At 39.5% G+C, this 15406-nt stretch overlaps 1 protein-coding gene across 2 annotated transcripts in view; it reads right to left on the bottom strand.

The window, feature by feature from the left end:
* Window positions 1-2412: 2412 nt before the first annotated feature.
* Window positions 2413-15406, bottom strand: part of NMT2 (N-myristoyltransferase 2) — a 28763-nt gene continuing 15769 nt past the window's right edge. For both annotated transcript variants that reach the window (XM_035545462.2, XM_050709044.1), the window contains exons 4-12: window positions 14764-14882; window positions 14568-14659; window positions 14345-14461; window positions 13482-13652; window positions 11463-11571; window positions 7624-7794; window positions 5437-5604; window positions 2888-3025; window positions 2413-2678 (exon numbers count right to left, since the gene is read on the bottom strand). In XM_035545462.2, the coding sequence (XP_035401355.1) occupies window positions 2658-2678; window positions 2888-3025; window positions 5437-5604; window positions 7624-7794; window positions 11463-11571; window positions 13482-13652; window positions 14345-14461; window positions 14568-14659; window positions 14764-14882 (1106 nt within the window). In that variant the 3' untranslated portion in view covers window positions 2413-2657. The remainder of the gene's footprint in view (window positions 2679-2887; window positions 3026-5436; window positions 5605-7623; window positions 7795-11462; window positions 11572-13481; window positions 13653-14344; window positions 14462-14567; window positions 14660-14763; window positions 14883-15406) is intronic.

Below are 15406 nucleotides of genomic sequence, written 5' to 3'. Positions count from 1 at the left end.
ACAGACCGTTTTGGATTAAACAGCCATTAGGTAACAGGACTCCCCAGGAACTGCCCCAGCTTAGGCTCAGATGTGCCCTCATCCCTTGTCCTCTCCGGCCCTGTAACTTTTCAGTCAGCTGCAGCGCTGCAAAGCTTCAACGGGAGCACGACTCCTCCCTTCCCTGCAGTTAACATCCAGCTAGTCAGAAAAAGACAAATTTGCACGCCTCAAATTCATTGTTTTTTCCCCAGAATGTGGCCCAAGCAAAGAACGGCCACCCTCCTTGCTTCGCGTGCAGTCACCCCAAGATCTGGGCAGCGAGCCAGGCTGCAAGAAAACCAGGTTCAGTTCTGCCTTCTGCCCAGGTGCATTTGGTCCCACCGTGGCCTAACCGCTTGTGATTTCAGAAAAGAGAAAAGAAAAAACACTGCCTACCATTTCTTCTACTAGTACTTCTGAGGGAAGGCAGAGAAAATGAGCACGTCATTCACCTAGCACCCAAGGCCAGAGCAGGGGGAGCTGGGCTGTGACCGCTGCTGGGCACCAAGTACCTCAGCCACAGGGCAGAGCCACGCAGTCGCTCCTCGCGCTAGTGGCCGAGGCTCTGCCCTTGGAAGCGAGGAGGCAGCAAACACCAAGGCCTGGTGTCAGCCTCCTCCATGCCCCAGCGTGCTCCGACGTGAATTCCTGTCAGGCACGGCCACTTCCCGCCTTCCGGGAGATAAGAACTCAAGTCTTGGATGGAGCTGGGATTAAATCCCCGTTGTTGCCTCAGGTATCTATCCCGTCGGTTACATTTTCAGGCACTTAGTTCTGCTCAGGCCTCACACAGGGTGTCAAAGCTCCATCTACACAGTCTCGTGACTGCTGCTAGCAGACAGGTGTTAGAGTGGGCAGAGTTGTCGAGCCCGACTTCATTGCCAGAAGCCTGTAGATCCCCTTTGAAGCCCTTGTTTTCCCCAGGCCCCTACCATGCCTGGAGGGCGGACAAACACCTTCAGTCCCTTCCTTTGTGTGAAGGAAGTCACATGCTTTAAGCACAGAGCTATAATGCAATAAGCCAAACTATTTATCGCTGTCTCTAGGGCAGAATCCTCTCACTGTTCAAGAAGAAAAAGAAACCAAACCACAAACAACTGACACACGGGAAAAGGAAGGGGAGAAAGAAAACCCCCAGTGCTACAAGGAGGTGGGTAGGGCTAGCAGTTACGAAGAACAGACAAATTCATCTTCATCTAAATTGATGTTTTCAGGTACAGAATTCAACTTCCAGCAAAACCTGCTGTCAGCGTTACAGGCATGTTTAAAAGGAAAGCTTAGACATTTGCATTTCATGAGATATTCAAGTCACATTCAAAATATGCTCACAGCACAGAGGCTTCACTACCACGATTTGGCACTTTCAGCTAGAACAGCTTCTTACTGCAGATTTTGTCGGTGCTCACGTTACTGCAGCACCCGCGAACTGAAAGAACTGCTATCATATCTAACTATGATGCTACGCTGGAAGGCATATAAAGTGCTTCAGAAGCCATTCTGGTTGCCGAGCATTCGGGAGGGAATTAGAACAGCTTACCCAACAACAAAGATCAGCCCTCTTACATTTCAGGAAGCGCAGTGCGCAGGCTTCCAAGGACTGAGGGTAGAGCATTTCTCTCCGCCTACCAGCCACATACATAGTGAAAGTTCTTGTTCCAAAGTCAGGATAAAAACACTACCTGGAACAATTTATGAATACGTATTTACACAAGATACTTTTCATTAGAATTACAGACTTCATAGGAAATCAAAGTAGACAAAGGAATATGTGCAATTTTGCAGAAGCATCGAAAACATTCAAACTATAAATATCCTGATAGCACTACTAAAATTCTTAGTTTTACACACAGGCTGATGTTACTCTACTGAGGAAAAACTAAGGTTTTGTGCCACAACTGTAAATCAAGTACAGTAATGTATTAACATTCCAGCAACATAGATAACACCTGCACTGAACAGTGCGATACTGTTAAATCAATCCACTGATCTATTGAAGATCAAAGTACAAATCTGTATTTTTATTGATTTGGCAGCGTTGCTTATGGAGAAATAAATGCACTAGTTAAACCAGTACATTGTCATACTGCTCCAGTTACAAAAAACATCCAGGACTTTCATAGAGCTACAAACGTATCATAACTTCATGATTTTTCCCCAAATGATGATATCCATGTGAAGTAAATATAGCAAAGATACTCAAGTTTGTATCCTTCATTCTGTTACACTGACAAACATACACCACCACTTAATAAATAGAAATGCAGCAGTTCATCCACATAATAGCAAATATTTTTGTACCCTAATCCACCACTGAAGTTCAGTTTGTACAAAACAGTCTTTTCTACAGAGTGGAAAAAAAATACCTTCTTCTCATCAAGGTGCAAGCTAAGCTTTGAAACTTAAATGAATGTGCTTTTATTCTTTTCATGGACAATAAAAAGAGTTTCAAGGACCTTCTGATTTATCTGAAAATGCATAAATTTGGTCACATGTGGATTTCTTCATTGCTCAGGTTTAATGGACTATTCAGTATCACTGACGTTGTGCTTTTACTCCTCTTGAACAATATCATTCCAAGAGTTATGGAGATCAAATTAACGCAAATGATGACCTCAGAGTTCTAGAAACACGTGTCCTCATTGTAATACAAGACCAACCTAAAGGAAGAAGAAAAATGTAGTTTTTTAGTTCAAGTAGAGCAATAAATCTAAACATTAATTTCTGGTTTTCTGCACCTGAATCACAGATCTTAAATGCATCTTAAAAAAAAATTCCTGCCATTTTGGCCAGGATAGATTAAAGCATTATTATACCTAACAAAGTTCAGATTTTTTTTTTTTTTTTTTTTTTTAAAAGAGTCCCTTACCTTTTCAGATTCCATGCCAGGACACCTCCAGTTGTACAAATAATACTGCAAATTTCCATCTCCAATCCCAAACTTGAGTTTTTCCAGGAATGTCTTGTTTTCCATTAAGTCTAGTGCATTGAACACATCAAATCCTTTCTGGCAATAGCAAAACATTTTTTAACATTTTACTTTTGAAGTTTCAAATGACACACAAATAATACTTTCCACAGTAGCATAACGATATCCAAGGGACTAATCTAATTAAGTAGAAAAGAAAAAAGATACGGGAACAAATCTTTCCATTTAATTAGATACACATACAAAGAAATTTTCCCAAGGTGAAAGGTCTGAAGAGTCCCTCAAACACCCCCCTTTATTTTATCTTTATGGACATGCATTTTTTACACCCTGTCACATACAGGGCTTTGACACACAGGTCCTATTCCAGATGAGGCTGCATAAGTACAGCTTATGGTGGCTTTCAGTCATTTGTACTTGTTATTGGTAAACATTTTTGTACTTCAGTCCTTTTCTGAAATGGTATTTCCTTTAGAACTCAAACCTGACACGTCACGCTCCCTCCCTTATTCATGCACTCTGCCAACTTCTCTTCTTCTACCTCCCAAATTCACTATTCTGAAAGAGCCAATTTGCTCTTCTTTGCATGCAGCCACATTGCTGAGTTAGTTGTAGCACAGCGTATTGTGCTGCAACACAAACATATCAAACCCCGACTCACTCTCAACTCTTAAAAAGCAACTTAAAAATAAGGCCAGTTAAGCCATCACAGTGACAGCCATCATGTATGAACAGCTGAATTTGCCTGGGGGCCTGGATATAACGGTCCATTCACTTGCCATTGTTAACTGCAAGGCAGTCTGACCTAGGAACTTGGAGTCTTAACATCATGAAAGCAGAGCACCAGCAGGACTTTCTACATTCTAACACAAAAATAATAGAGTTACAAAACAGTAATGCTTAGTTACTTAAGCACGAGAACGTTCTTTGCTCTGTATAAAAATTAGACTTTTTTTTCAATAAGCACCCTGTGTTACAAAAAATGGGATTTTCATCAGTTTAGGATTATTTAAAAGTCACAAAACATAAACAGTGAATTTAGTAAGGTTCCTTACACAAAGATCATCCTGTGCACTGATGCTAAGTTAAATGGGCTGTGAAAAGCATGCAAAAACAAGACAAGGTGGCAAGGATCTGACAGTTGGCATCTAAAGAAGCAAATTTTTTAATAGTCCAAGTTAGCCATTGACAGTAGCAGAAATCTCAGTAGAGAAGAAGAGAAGCAGGGGAGAACACAGATACACTGTATGTACAGACACACTGATGAAGCTTTGCAATTAAGCACTGAAAATTCAAATAAATGTTAAATTTTGCTGACAGCTTTAACTCGCTATCTGAACATCAGCATGTTAGGCTCAGGTTACTCTTTTCTGGGAGGTGTAAGAAGTTGCTGTTCAAAGGTACTTGCTGCACCCCTCTGCCAGGCCAGTATAGCACTCAAAAGTGAACTGTCCTACACCTCGAAACAGTGTCAGCTTTGACCACAAAATAGGGTTTGGAGGGGATCATCATACCACTCTCTCCATGCAGTATACATGGAGTATAAGTGCATAGCTCCAAATTTGGGATTTCACTTTAGAGGTCAGGCATTTTGCCCAATAATTACTAAGATTTTACCAGACTTAGTTCTAAGCTAGCTTTATATACTGTAGTAAGAAAATAAAAAAACCTCAACATTCAACTGACACGCAACTTGAAAACAATTTACTGAGTTGAATTTCTATCCTCAGAATACACTCTTTGGATATAACAGCGTACAATGGTTTGTGGTAGGTTAACCCCAGCCAAAAGCCAAACACCCACCCAGCATCTCGCTCACCCCTCTCCTGTGGGATGGGGAGGAGGTGCTGGGACGTGCAACACCTGCACAGCCCTGAACCACCGACTACATTGCCATGGTGTCTGTACCACACCCCCATGAAAGCCTGATGATTACGGGCTGAGCATTAGCTTCTAGTCAGACAGCACTAAACCCTTACAATTCCTACATAGGGACTCTTATAGTCTCTTCCCTTCCATTTAACTAAGTCACGTCTCCATGTTATTCCCCACACAAAGCAGTGCTTAAAAATTAAAACATGATGTTGTCTATTTAACTTTACAGCCAGCAGTTAGTAACAAGACAGTTTACTTAATGGTTTTAATAGAACTTATTAACTCAAAGGGAAAATATTTTAGTGATACTTTCCATTCTTCTGATACTGAGTGAATATGGTTGCCAGCGTGCTGTTGGATATGTAAACAGTTCAAGCTATTACAAATGTTTTCATCTTCACGCACTTGTCATTCACTAACATCGCTCAAAGTAAAGAGGAAAACCAAACACAGCGTCTTATATTTCAATATATATTGTATGTCTCATCAAATACTCTGCTGTAGACAGTAAAACAAAACAGAATGCAATGCAATGTATGAATTACTGTCACTTCTTACCTTGCCATTACTTCTTTCATGAAAGTATTCTTAGAAGTAGAAGAAAAAATACTTACCAACTTAGCTATTATGAGTGCATCATTCATTAAGTCCAAGAGGGGGGTCTCTGTATGAATATTGTAAAAGGAATAGGCAGCTTTCAGGCTTTTATGAACAGGATGGTGCATCACCGTTGAAGGTAACGTGTAGAAACTCAGGAAGTCTGTTAAAATACCATTTGAGCCCTACAAAAAAAAAAGTCAATTAATAAATAACCACTCAGTTATTGGTTAGGCTACCACAGAGGTTCTAGAGAAAGTAAGTAATAAATGCAGCACAGTTTTGCACACCATAACTATTACAGAATAACAGGTAATCTTGGCTAAGAATTGAAGAAACTGAATTTGTGACAAGGATGTATATATATGTCAAAATGAGACTGAAGCCTGAAGTGGTCAATTCAGAAAAGGAAACAAATATTTAGATTTTTCTGGTCTATTACACTAATAGCATTTTGACAACCAATTGTCAAAGAATTTAAGTTTCTTTATAGCAGGATAAGCTTGGGAAACAAAGATAACAAAGCATACTTAAAAAAAAAAAAAAGAAAAATTCTTCCAACTGAACATATTTTAAAAAGATTTTTTTCACCTGACAAAGTTCACATTGAGCATTCATTTTCTCACCTTTCTAAAAATAGAAAAAAACCACTCTGCTTGTATACAAAGCATATTTAGATCAGCTCTGGTGATTATTTATCAACAAACCCAATCCATTTGCCAGACAACGGTACTAAGTAACACTGAAATTCTAATAAGACCAGTAATCATCAAAAATGGTACTTATACAAAAATCTACAGAAACTTTCCTAAGGGAAGCAGTTATCACATTGGTTATGGCTGACATGCTGAGCACAAAAAAGCTACCCAGATTTTCACTCTTCCCATTCTGATTTGGTCTCATGATCCCTCCAAGACGACAAGGCAACACAAATACTTTTTTTCCTTGTTCTTGTGCTCACTCTTTTGAGCCCAATGAAGGGCCTCAGATGGATAAGTTGATAGTACTTATACAGTAAAAAATAAAAGAACTGAACACATCACATGCAAAAAAGCAATTGTCTTGGAGTAGGTGTAGGTTCTATAGTAGAGATGAAGTAACAACAAGTAAAAAAAAGTTACTAAGTCACTCACTAAATTCACTAAGGACGATGAAAATATTAAATGCAGGAATTGGGTCTAATAATATAAGGTGATGTGTGGAATCAAAATTTTGAACTTCTTGCAAAACAAATGTTTTAGCTCTGCACACTACAAAAAAGGTTTAAAAAATTGTCAGTAATTTCTCCAAGTCACATAAATATTAAAAAGGCTTTAAGCACTAACAAACCTACATGTGGTAGAGCAAAAATTAGCTTGAGACTATGTAAAACAAACAAGTAGGCGCTGTCTTGTTCAGTTACAATGGTGCTGTCAAAATGAAATTGTCCCACCCCTCAGCTCAATTCTGGTGCTTGTAGACTCTTCTGTAGGCTGCTGGGCTTGAATTCACAGGAGACAAAAACCAACCCCAACTTTCTTTTTCCAGCTGGGGAAAAGAAGGGGAAGGTGGGAAGGAGAGAGGCAATAAATTAAGTTAGACTATGGAAGATTCCATTGTACATTAGGTCCACTGCAGAGGAAGTAGAAAAAAATATTTTACTGAATCAGACTATAATAAAAAAAACAACACACAATTCCCACAAACTAGCAGGTGCCCCTAAAAACTGTTTTTAAAGAATTTGGCAGAAACTTATCCAACAGCTTAGGGAATGATACTGAATTCAAATCAAATCCTTTCATCAGTCGTTCAATTTTTTTTGTTTGTTTGTTTTTAGAAAAGCAGATTTGAAGACCGTTACTTACTACCATGTCACATCTCCAGAGAAGCAAAGGTGAGCAGGGGGGACATGCAAGGTGTGGGAAGATTGTTTTTAAAACATGGAAATATTACAGCAAAGAACCTTACAAGACAGTGCTATTTTGAGATTTGAAAATTCTTCTGTAAAATATCCTGTTATAAGAGAGCTGCAGTTTATCACATCCGAACAAGCATTTTCTCACTACGAGAATGCAATACAAAGAACAAAATTTGGAATCGTGACAGCAAATCCCAACTACAGCATGTTTTTCATTCTGTCAGCATTTTATAAACTTGATGCTGATGTGAACTTTCACAAATGGCATTCATGTTTACATTCCTGAGGTAGTTAGAGAGTGCTTTACCTCTACTACAAAAGTGTCAATAATATGATCCCGAGGCAGGAACCAGTGGGCCACCTCTTCTTCATCCATTACAGGAGCAAGATTAAACTGCTTCAAGTAAGTGTTGATTAATTCTTGTACTGCTTTAGTATCTTTTTGTTCCATTGGTCTCAAACCTGAAGTCTTTGTGGCCTTATTGTAACAAAGAAAAATAAACGTTAAGATGTTGAAAGGAAAATTGCACACACAGCAAGGGCTGGAAATAGGTTGCAGAGTCATTCCACTTGCTATAATGCATTCATTATTAGCCTACTTTACCCCAGCCACCTAATTCATTACACTATTTTACAAACTGCTTTCAATCAGAATTCCCCCTCTTCTAATTATTGAGACAGTCTGGGGCACTTCAATCTTTATATTCCATTATTGAAACAACTTCATTTCTCCAGAGAAGGAGATGCTACTGCCAACAGCCTAGACTTCATACATTTTGTATTCTTTTTTTTTTTTTTTTTTTTTTGCAGGTCAGTCTTTACTACTTACCTTCTTCTAAGCTACCTAGAGCCCACATACAGAAACAAAACAAAGCAATTTGCATATCAGAAGCTAATCTGAAGACAAGAACACTTCTAATTCAAGTTTACAAAAATTAGTCAAGCTATAAACCAAAGTCAACTGATAATGTTTAATTAGAAATCTTTTAACACAAAATTCCACCTGTTCTTAATGCTTGCAAACTCACTTGCCAACTCAAGTTTCTATACAGACTCAACTGCAGTTATGCTAACAAGAAAGCTCCTCGTAACTTCAAGCTTTCTGAAATTATAAAAGTTACTGTATTTCAACAAATACTGCAGTTCACTTGACTGTAAACATCAGAAGAGGGGAAAAAAAAAAAAAGCTTTCCAATACTATGAAATTAAGGTTTAAACAAACAGAGGTGGCTAAAGTTTTCTGCCCAATTTTTATTAGCTTTCCTGAGTATTTCCTTGGAGGGAGAGAAGGCTCATTTTCTTTCAGAGCTCATTTAACCTGCTTCATCTGAGCCACATACTTGGGCATGTACCACATTAATCACAGCAAAGTCAATTGCAAGAGCAGCCAGGTAGTGGCTTGATTACTGGAAGCCTGAAATTAGTGTAACTGATTATGCCCTGCTCCATGGGAGATATTCTGGGGGAGGTCTTTATTCACACACACTGGAATTCAGCTGCCAGATGAAAAATCAAGGCACATTTTGCCACCTCCGTGTGCTGGGTCTAATTTTCCTCCTTTCCTGCACAGCCTGGGACTACGGTTTGGATCCACAACAGCACATCTTCTAGTATTTTAAATGCCCTGAATCCTTAAGGGTATTCACTTGATTTGCCAGCATGACTCTTCCTATGCTGAATTTTGTTCATAACCTCCCTACGAATGACAATATGAAACATTAATTTGTTCCCTTCGAACCTTCCTCTCTCTTCTACAGCTATATACAGGAGCACAAAAGGAGGAAAAGCAGCTGGGCTGGAACATCTTTATTCCCCAGCAACACTCAGAATGGCCACACCTAAATGATTATTTGTAGTCCCAGAAGTGAAGAAGAGTGCACAGAACTGGGCTAAATTTTGTTTCTCCACTCCACACACCAAGCTGCACAGGGCACGTACCCATCTGAGTATCCTAGCTCAGAAGCTCAGTCAGGAAAAGACATACAAAGACACCACGTTCCTGCCCTTATTCTAAACCCATCCAAATTTTATCCCCCTCACTGTTCAAGAGATTAAAGACTTAAACCCTCCCCACATTTTTTTTAAACTAATATATCTATAGATACATACAGAAACACAGCCTTCAGCGAGGGTGATATTTTACTAACGTAATTACTGCACTTCCTTTATTATTTCTGAAAACCTATTCAGTTCATACTGTTTGCATGATTAAGATTAATTCCTCTTAAAGGGAGATGAGCTCCCAGTGGCAATGATATTCCAAGGACTCTATGAAAAGAGGTCAGAATGCCAGAAACAGTGTTTGGTGCTGAGGGATATTAAGGCGGTGGTAAAGAATTCAAATAGCTTTTGTTTTAGGACAGTTTGGCCTGAACGAACCAGTTTGTCTGACATAACTAATAACAGCCTAAAACCGAGGATAAATATTCACAAAAGCACTTAAACCTTTCCACTGAAAAAGGAACTCCAAAAAAATTAAAGCACAAAAACTAAACAGAAGACATTAGCAAAAAGATTATATCTTTATTTTCCATGGAAGAATCTCCCAAGGCCCATCTAAAAATAAACAAAGGTGTAAACAACTGAGGCGCACAGAGTCCTAAGGCACTTGTTTTAAAGTTGATTTTCAAAGCACCTATTTTCTATTTGGACATCTCTCTATAATATATAAGAGCTGTATTTTCTGAATAATAGCGTATTCTTAGTTTTCCATAATTTGTTTTTCTGTTGCAATTTGGGGTTTACGCTAAAGGAAGATGATCAAGGTACAACTGCTCTGGTTTCTAATGACTCTCTGTAGTTACACTTTTTTGTTCCGTAAGTAAGATCCTTATCCTATTCTTTAAATTATTCCTGTCCTGCATTGTTTCCCTGAGAAACAGTACCGGACTTGCCAGTGAAGCCTATATTTGAAATTGTCCACTGGATTTTTAAAAATGTCTTCAGATTTGATGAAACCTATATTTAGTTCTCCAAGATTAAAACCTAATTAATTTGGTTATTAATGCTTAAGCTCTGAAAACTGCTGCCTTGCACACAAGGGAGAAGCTGTATGTGCAGGCACAGGGAGCACGCAGGCAGCACAGGAAACAAGTCTCACTGACAGCAGATGTTGAGAGCAAGACATGGCAGGGGCTTTACACTAAGGAGTGCTTAAAGTGTTACTCAGATGTACCAGAAACAACAAAGCCTGCAGCATCACGTTAAGTATAACCAACAGAAATAATTCCCCAAAGTCAGATAAACCATTACAAAGTACATTATAAAAAAAAAAAAAAAAGTATTTTTTTTTTTTTTAGCCCAAAGGGAGGGTTTGTTTACACAAAAAGGTTTACTGATGTGGCACTGGTCCAAAGGACAGCCTGCAATCCCTCCAAAGAGAAAGGCTGCATTTACAAGCAAAGAAATTGCTTTCAATCATATAGCTTAGACTACCTTCTATAGCCTGTTACAGCAATGAGATTTTTTGATAGTGCACCTCAGACTACTTACAGTGTCTTGCCCTGTCAAGGAAATGCATCCTAAGGCTTTTAGCCAGCCTAGCTATTAGCTGCAAATATGGAAAAAATATTTTTAACTAACCTTGCTATGCCAGAACATTTTTTTTGGCCTGACCATGCAAATAACAGTACACAACATTCTGAGGCAGCTTTTGCTGAGCCTACTCATTGCAGAAGAACAATGTTCTCTGACATACAAGAAAAAGCTTGAAGAAAAAAAGAAAAATCAACCAATTCCACTGTACTCAACCAACTTTTGAACAGACTTTTCCAAGAATTTTAAGACATGAGCTGTTAATTTTCTACTCCAGTAATTTTCTGTCAGATTAATCACACTTAGAATAATCTTATGCATCTTCACCTCGATCTCACACATTAATGAAGTCAAGGTTTCTGAATTTATTTACTTTTCTAAAGGCTTTTGAGCCATTTATATTTTCTCTATACACAAACCCACACTTCCAGCAATAGTCTCTTCTGTCTAGTGTGGCCCTTATTTCTGGTTGGTGAAAAAGACCGGATTTTCCTATGCCCTGCATACACTGCCTGCCTTTCCACACCAAAGCCTGCGCTGTCAGAAACAGATGGAAGGTTATTTCGAGCCTCACAATAACTGTGGGGATTCTCTAGAAGACAAACTGCTTACATCAGGAAGTCTGTAGAGCTTCATTGTTCTTTGTAGAGTCATGTTTCTACTCAAATGTGAAAATTTCACCTCCACCAATTTTCTGGGATTCAGTGACCGATGCCAATACCTGGAAATAAAATTCATGAGATTAGGTAGTGTTTTAAGTGTCAGATTTACTTGTATCCATTTCTTTAATTTCTTGCACTGCTCCTCCTCTCTGGATTTGTTTCCTAGCAAGCCTGTACCAATGTCTGTAAGAGGCTTGAGCAAACAAACCCCACCAAAAACAAAACAAACTAAAAAAGGGAAAGCTACATTTAAGCAATAGCTTTTAAACAAGCCTACAATCACTGTATTTTGGATCCAAGCAAATTATGGAACAAGTAAACACAGGGCTAAACATTTCAGTACCTGCCACAGCCCTGACAATCTCACCATACTTACATCATGACATTTATTTTCTTAACAGACAGATCCCTCTCTGCTTGTGTCTCTAAGTAGCTTGTTGAAGGGCCTCTTCTAGGAGATCATTGTGCAACAGCACATCCCTGGTTACTTTAGCACAGCATGGCTTTTTATCCGTCCTTACCTACAGAAACTTGTAGGATCTTTGGTGTTGCTACATACAAACACAATTTCAAATCAAAAGGCTCATAAATCATTTCAAATCAAAAGGTTCATAAATGAGCACTCTGTTTTCAGAAGGATGCTGCTGAAACTGAACTCCTCCCTGCACAAATAAAATCCACTCCAAGCAAATGAAATTATACTTTGTTACATACAACTCTTTTCACATGACAGTCTTCCCATCTTTATCAAATGCCGATCAAGTCCTCCTTTCTCCAGGAAAGACGAAAGCACTTCAAAAAAGAAAATCATACAATTCCCAGAAACTCTCTGCCATCTTTGGCAAGCAACCAGGTCAACAGGGAAGCATCCCAGCTGGGAAGCAGGCCACTTGAAAAACACAGGTATACAATGCTGCCATTGCTAGCATGGCTTCCACCAGAAGGTCAACAGAGGTGTCTATTAATCTATTTGAGGTACAATAAACAAACCCAAAATTAGATTTTAGTCTGAGAAGATGTTTTATCCAAGGCACTGAGGGAAAAAAAGAAACCAAGGAAACCTCACATGCACTTGGGCTTTTAGGTTAGATTCAACTCCACAGCATTTGATTTCTTTTAATTTTATGCTCTTATAAGTGGTTCATGTGGCAAGGTTTTGGTACTGAGGAGCTGCAGTGGTGGCCTTTATTAGAGGAGCCCAGAAGCTGCCCCATGCTAGATAAGGGCCAGAGCTCCAAAAAGGACCTGCCACTGGCTAAAGCTGAGCCAGTGAGCAATGTTGGTTGCACCTCCGTGAGAGCAGATTTAAGAAAGGAAAAAAAAAACTGCTGTGCAACAGCAGCTGGAAGACAGGAGCAAGAACCAGCCCTTGAGACCCCAAGGCCAGTGCAGAAGGAGGGCAGGAGGCGCTCCAGGCACGCAGCAGAAGTTCCCCTGCGGCCTGTGGAGAGGCCCCTGGTGGAGCAGGCTGTCCCCCTGCTGCCCATGGGTCCCACATGGAGCAGATCTCCACGCTGCAGCCCGTGGAGGAGCCCCCGGTGGAGCAGGTGGATGTGGCCTGGAGGAGGCTGCGGCCGATGGAGAGCCCCCGCAGGAGCAGGCCCCGGGCCGGAGCTGCAGCCCGTGGAGAGAAGAGGGTGGGTGGAAGAAAAGGTATTTTCAGTTTGCCTTCGGTTCTCACTGCTCTAGTCTGCTACCAGTAAGCCATAAGTTACATTAATCTCCCTTGTGCTGAGTCTTTTGCCCACAACAATAATTGGTGAGCGATCTCCCTGTCCTCATCTCAACCCACAAGCTTTTTAAATCATATTTTCTCCCCTTGTCCTTTTGAGGAGGGGGAACAAGAGGGTAGCGTGGCGGAGCTGAGCTACCTACCGTTGTGAAACCACCACAATAGCCAATTACACAGAATGCTCTTAAAAATGACTGCTACGGGAACCAACGTTATTATGAACATCACCTAGGTTACCTGCAAGTAGCCACAGGTTTGGGGAGTACCACTCCAGCAGTGTAAACAGCCTGAAAAATTCCTTCCAGGTTTACTCTTCTGGTTATTTCCCGAATCAGTACAGGTGCTACCCGTTTAGATCTCAGTTTCTTATGGACACAGAGAAAATTGATTTCTACCATTTTCTTCACACTAAAAAAGAGATTAAATAGTGGAAAAAAAAATAAAAAACCAGTAACAAACAACTGCCCCTGCATATTGCATATTTTTAAATGCATAATTTAAGTTTTCCACGTTGTAACAGAAGGACTCGAGGTAAAAATATATCAGCCTGTGACAAACTACATCTGCAGCAAATACTAATCTATGATACTGTGACATTGGTGGCAAACCATACAATATACAAGCAGTGTCTAAGGTGTTAGTGATACTCCGCTTTCAGAGCTTTATCAAGACTTAACCAATTACCTAAGATCCTGAAAGACATCCAAGAACATGCTAAGTGGTATCATAATACTTCACGATTGTCAGCATATGACTATCTGGCCAAGGAGGGTCAGCTGACTAGGTACCCTTTAAATAAATAAAATGGCATAGAAAATTCATCTGTATCATCCATCAGTAAGAAAATTCCTTAAATATTTATTGCTCGTTTTCACTGTAAGGATGCCACAAGCTTTTGGAAAATAAGCAAACAAACAAACCAAAAAAAGACCCCACAACCCCAATTAAAAATCTCTGCTATATGTAAAAAATTTTTCTCTCTCTCTATGGTCAGTGAGCCTCTTTCTCTCTGCAAGTTCTCCACGGCAATGGATGCCATTTTAAGCTTTGTTTCATGGTGTTATTCTTTTACAAATAAAAGAAGTAATGGTGCATTTTACCTGTCATAAATACGAATATTTGCAGGGATGGCACTTATGAATCCTACCAGTTTTTTGTTTGAAGACACTCTAACACCACAGTGCCATTGGGGTAACCAGCCCGGAGGACGTAGCGCCCTAGAATTGATGACAGAAATAATTACAAATTACTGCCTAAGAAGATGTAATAAAAACAATCTTCTTTACACTCAAGCCAGAACAGAATATGGAACTTTCTACTCACCACAGAAGAAATTCAGGTGAATAATCAAACCTAAACATATTATCATCATCTTCTACGTAATTCTCATTTAACAGTGTGTATAATTCCTTTAGCTGAAAACACACGTAGGAAGAAAAAAATCAAAAGATTTATCCACACACATCAGTGAGAATATACTTCAGTGACTTTAAGGTACATATAAAATTGTTTTACTTACAACTTCAGCATTGCTAAGATCCAACGTGTCCCACATAAAACCCTGTGGCAAAGAATATGGCTCTAGACGGACATTGTCCTTATCTGGTTCGATTGCACCATGTGAAGTTATAACTTCATCTTTTCGGGAAGGAGGAAAGCAAGAGGGGAGAAAAAGAAACAAAGAAAGAAAGAAACAAAAAATAGTTAAACTGCTAGCTTCCCAATCAGTTCTCAAAAACTGTATTTAACTCACATCATATCTTTTCTCAGAATTATGTGACAGGAACATGAAGCTTTTAAAAATCCTTAAAAAATTGTATTATTAGCTTACGTTACTTCTCAGTTCTTAAAGATTGCATTCAGACTAAGTACTACTTCATCAGAATATCTGTAGCCAGGTACAGAACTTCTCTACCTCAACTGATGCCCAGTATTTCATAACACAGGGTGCCAATTTATCAGCACATGCACAGCACTTAACCAGCTATGAAATCCCCGGTCTCATCAAGAGAAATGTGTTGTACCGACAGCTAACAGACTATGGCTTGGATCCTGTTTTCAGCTGACTTGAACAGACCCGAGCTCAACAGTACTACTCAGGAGCAGCAACACAGCAAAGGCAGGGCTTTTAAGGGATGCTGGAGAAATATTAAATTTATTCC

This window comes from Cygnus atratus, chromosome 2 (genome assembly GCF_013377495.2).
Source record: "Cygnus atratus isolate AKBS03 ecotype Queensland, Australia chromosome 2, CAtr_DNAZoo_HiC_assembly, whole genome shotgun sequence".
In the NCBI taxonomy this organism is placed as follows: Eukaryota; Metazoa; Chordata; class Aves; order Anseriformes; family Anatidae; genus Cygnus; species Cygnus atratus.
The sequence above is the reverse complement of the archived record's forward strand: the minus strand, read 5'-3'. Positions and strand labels throughout refer to the sequence as shown.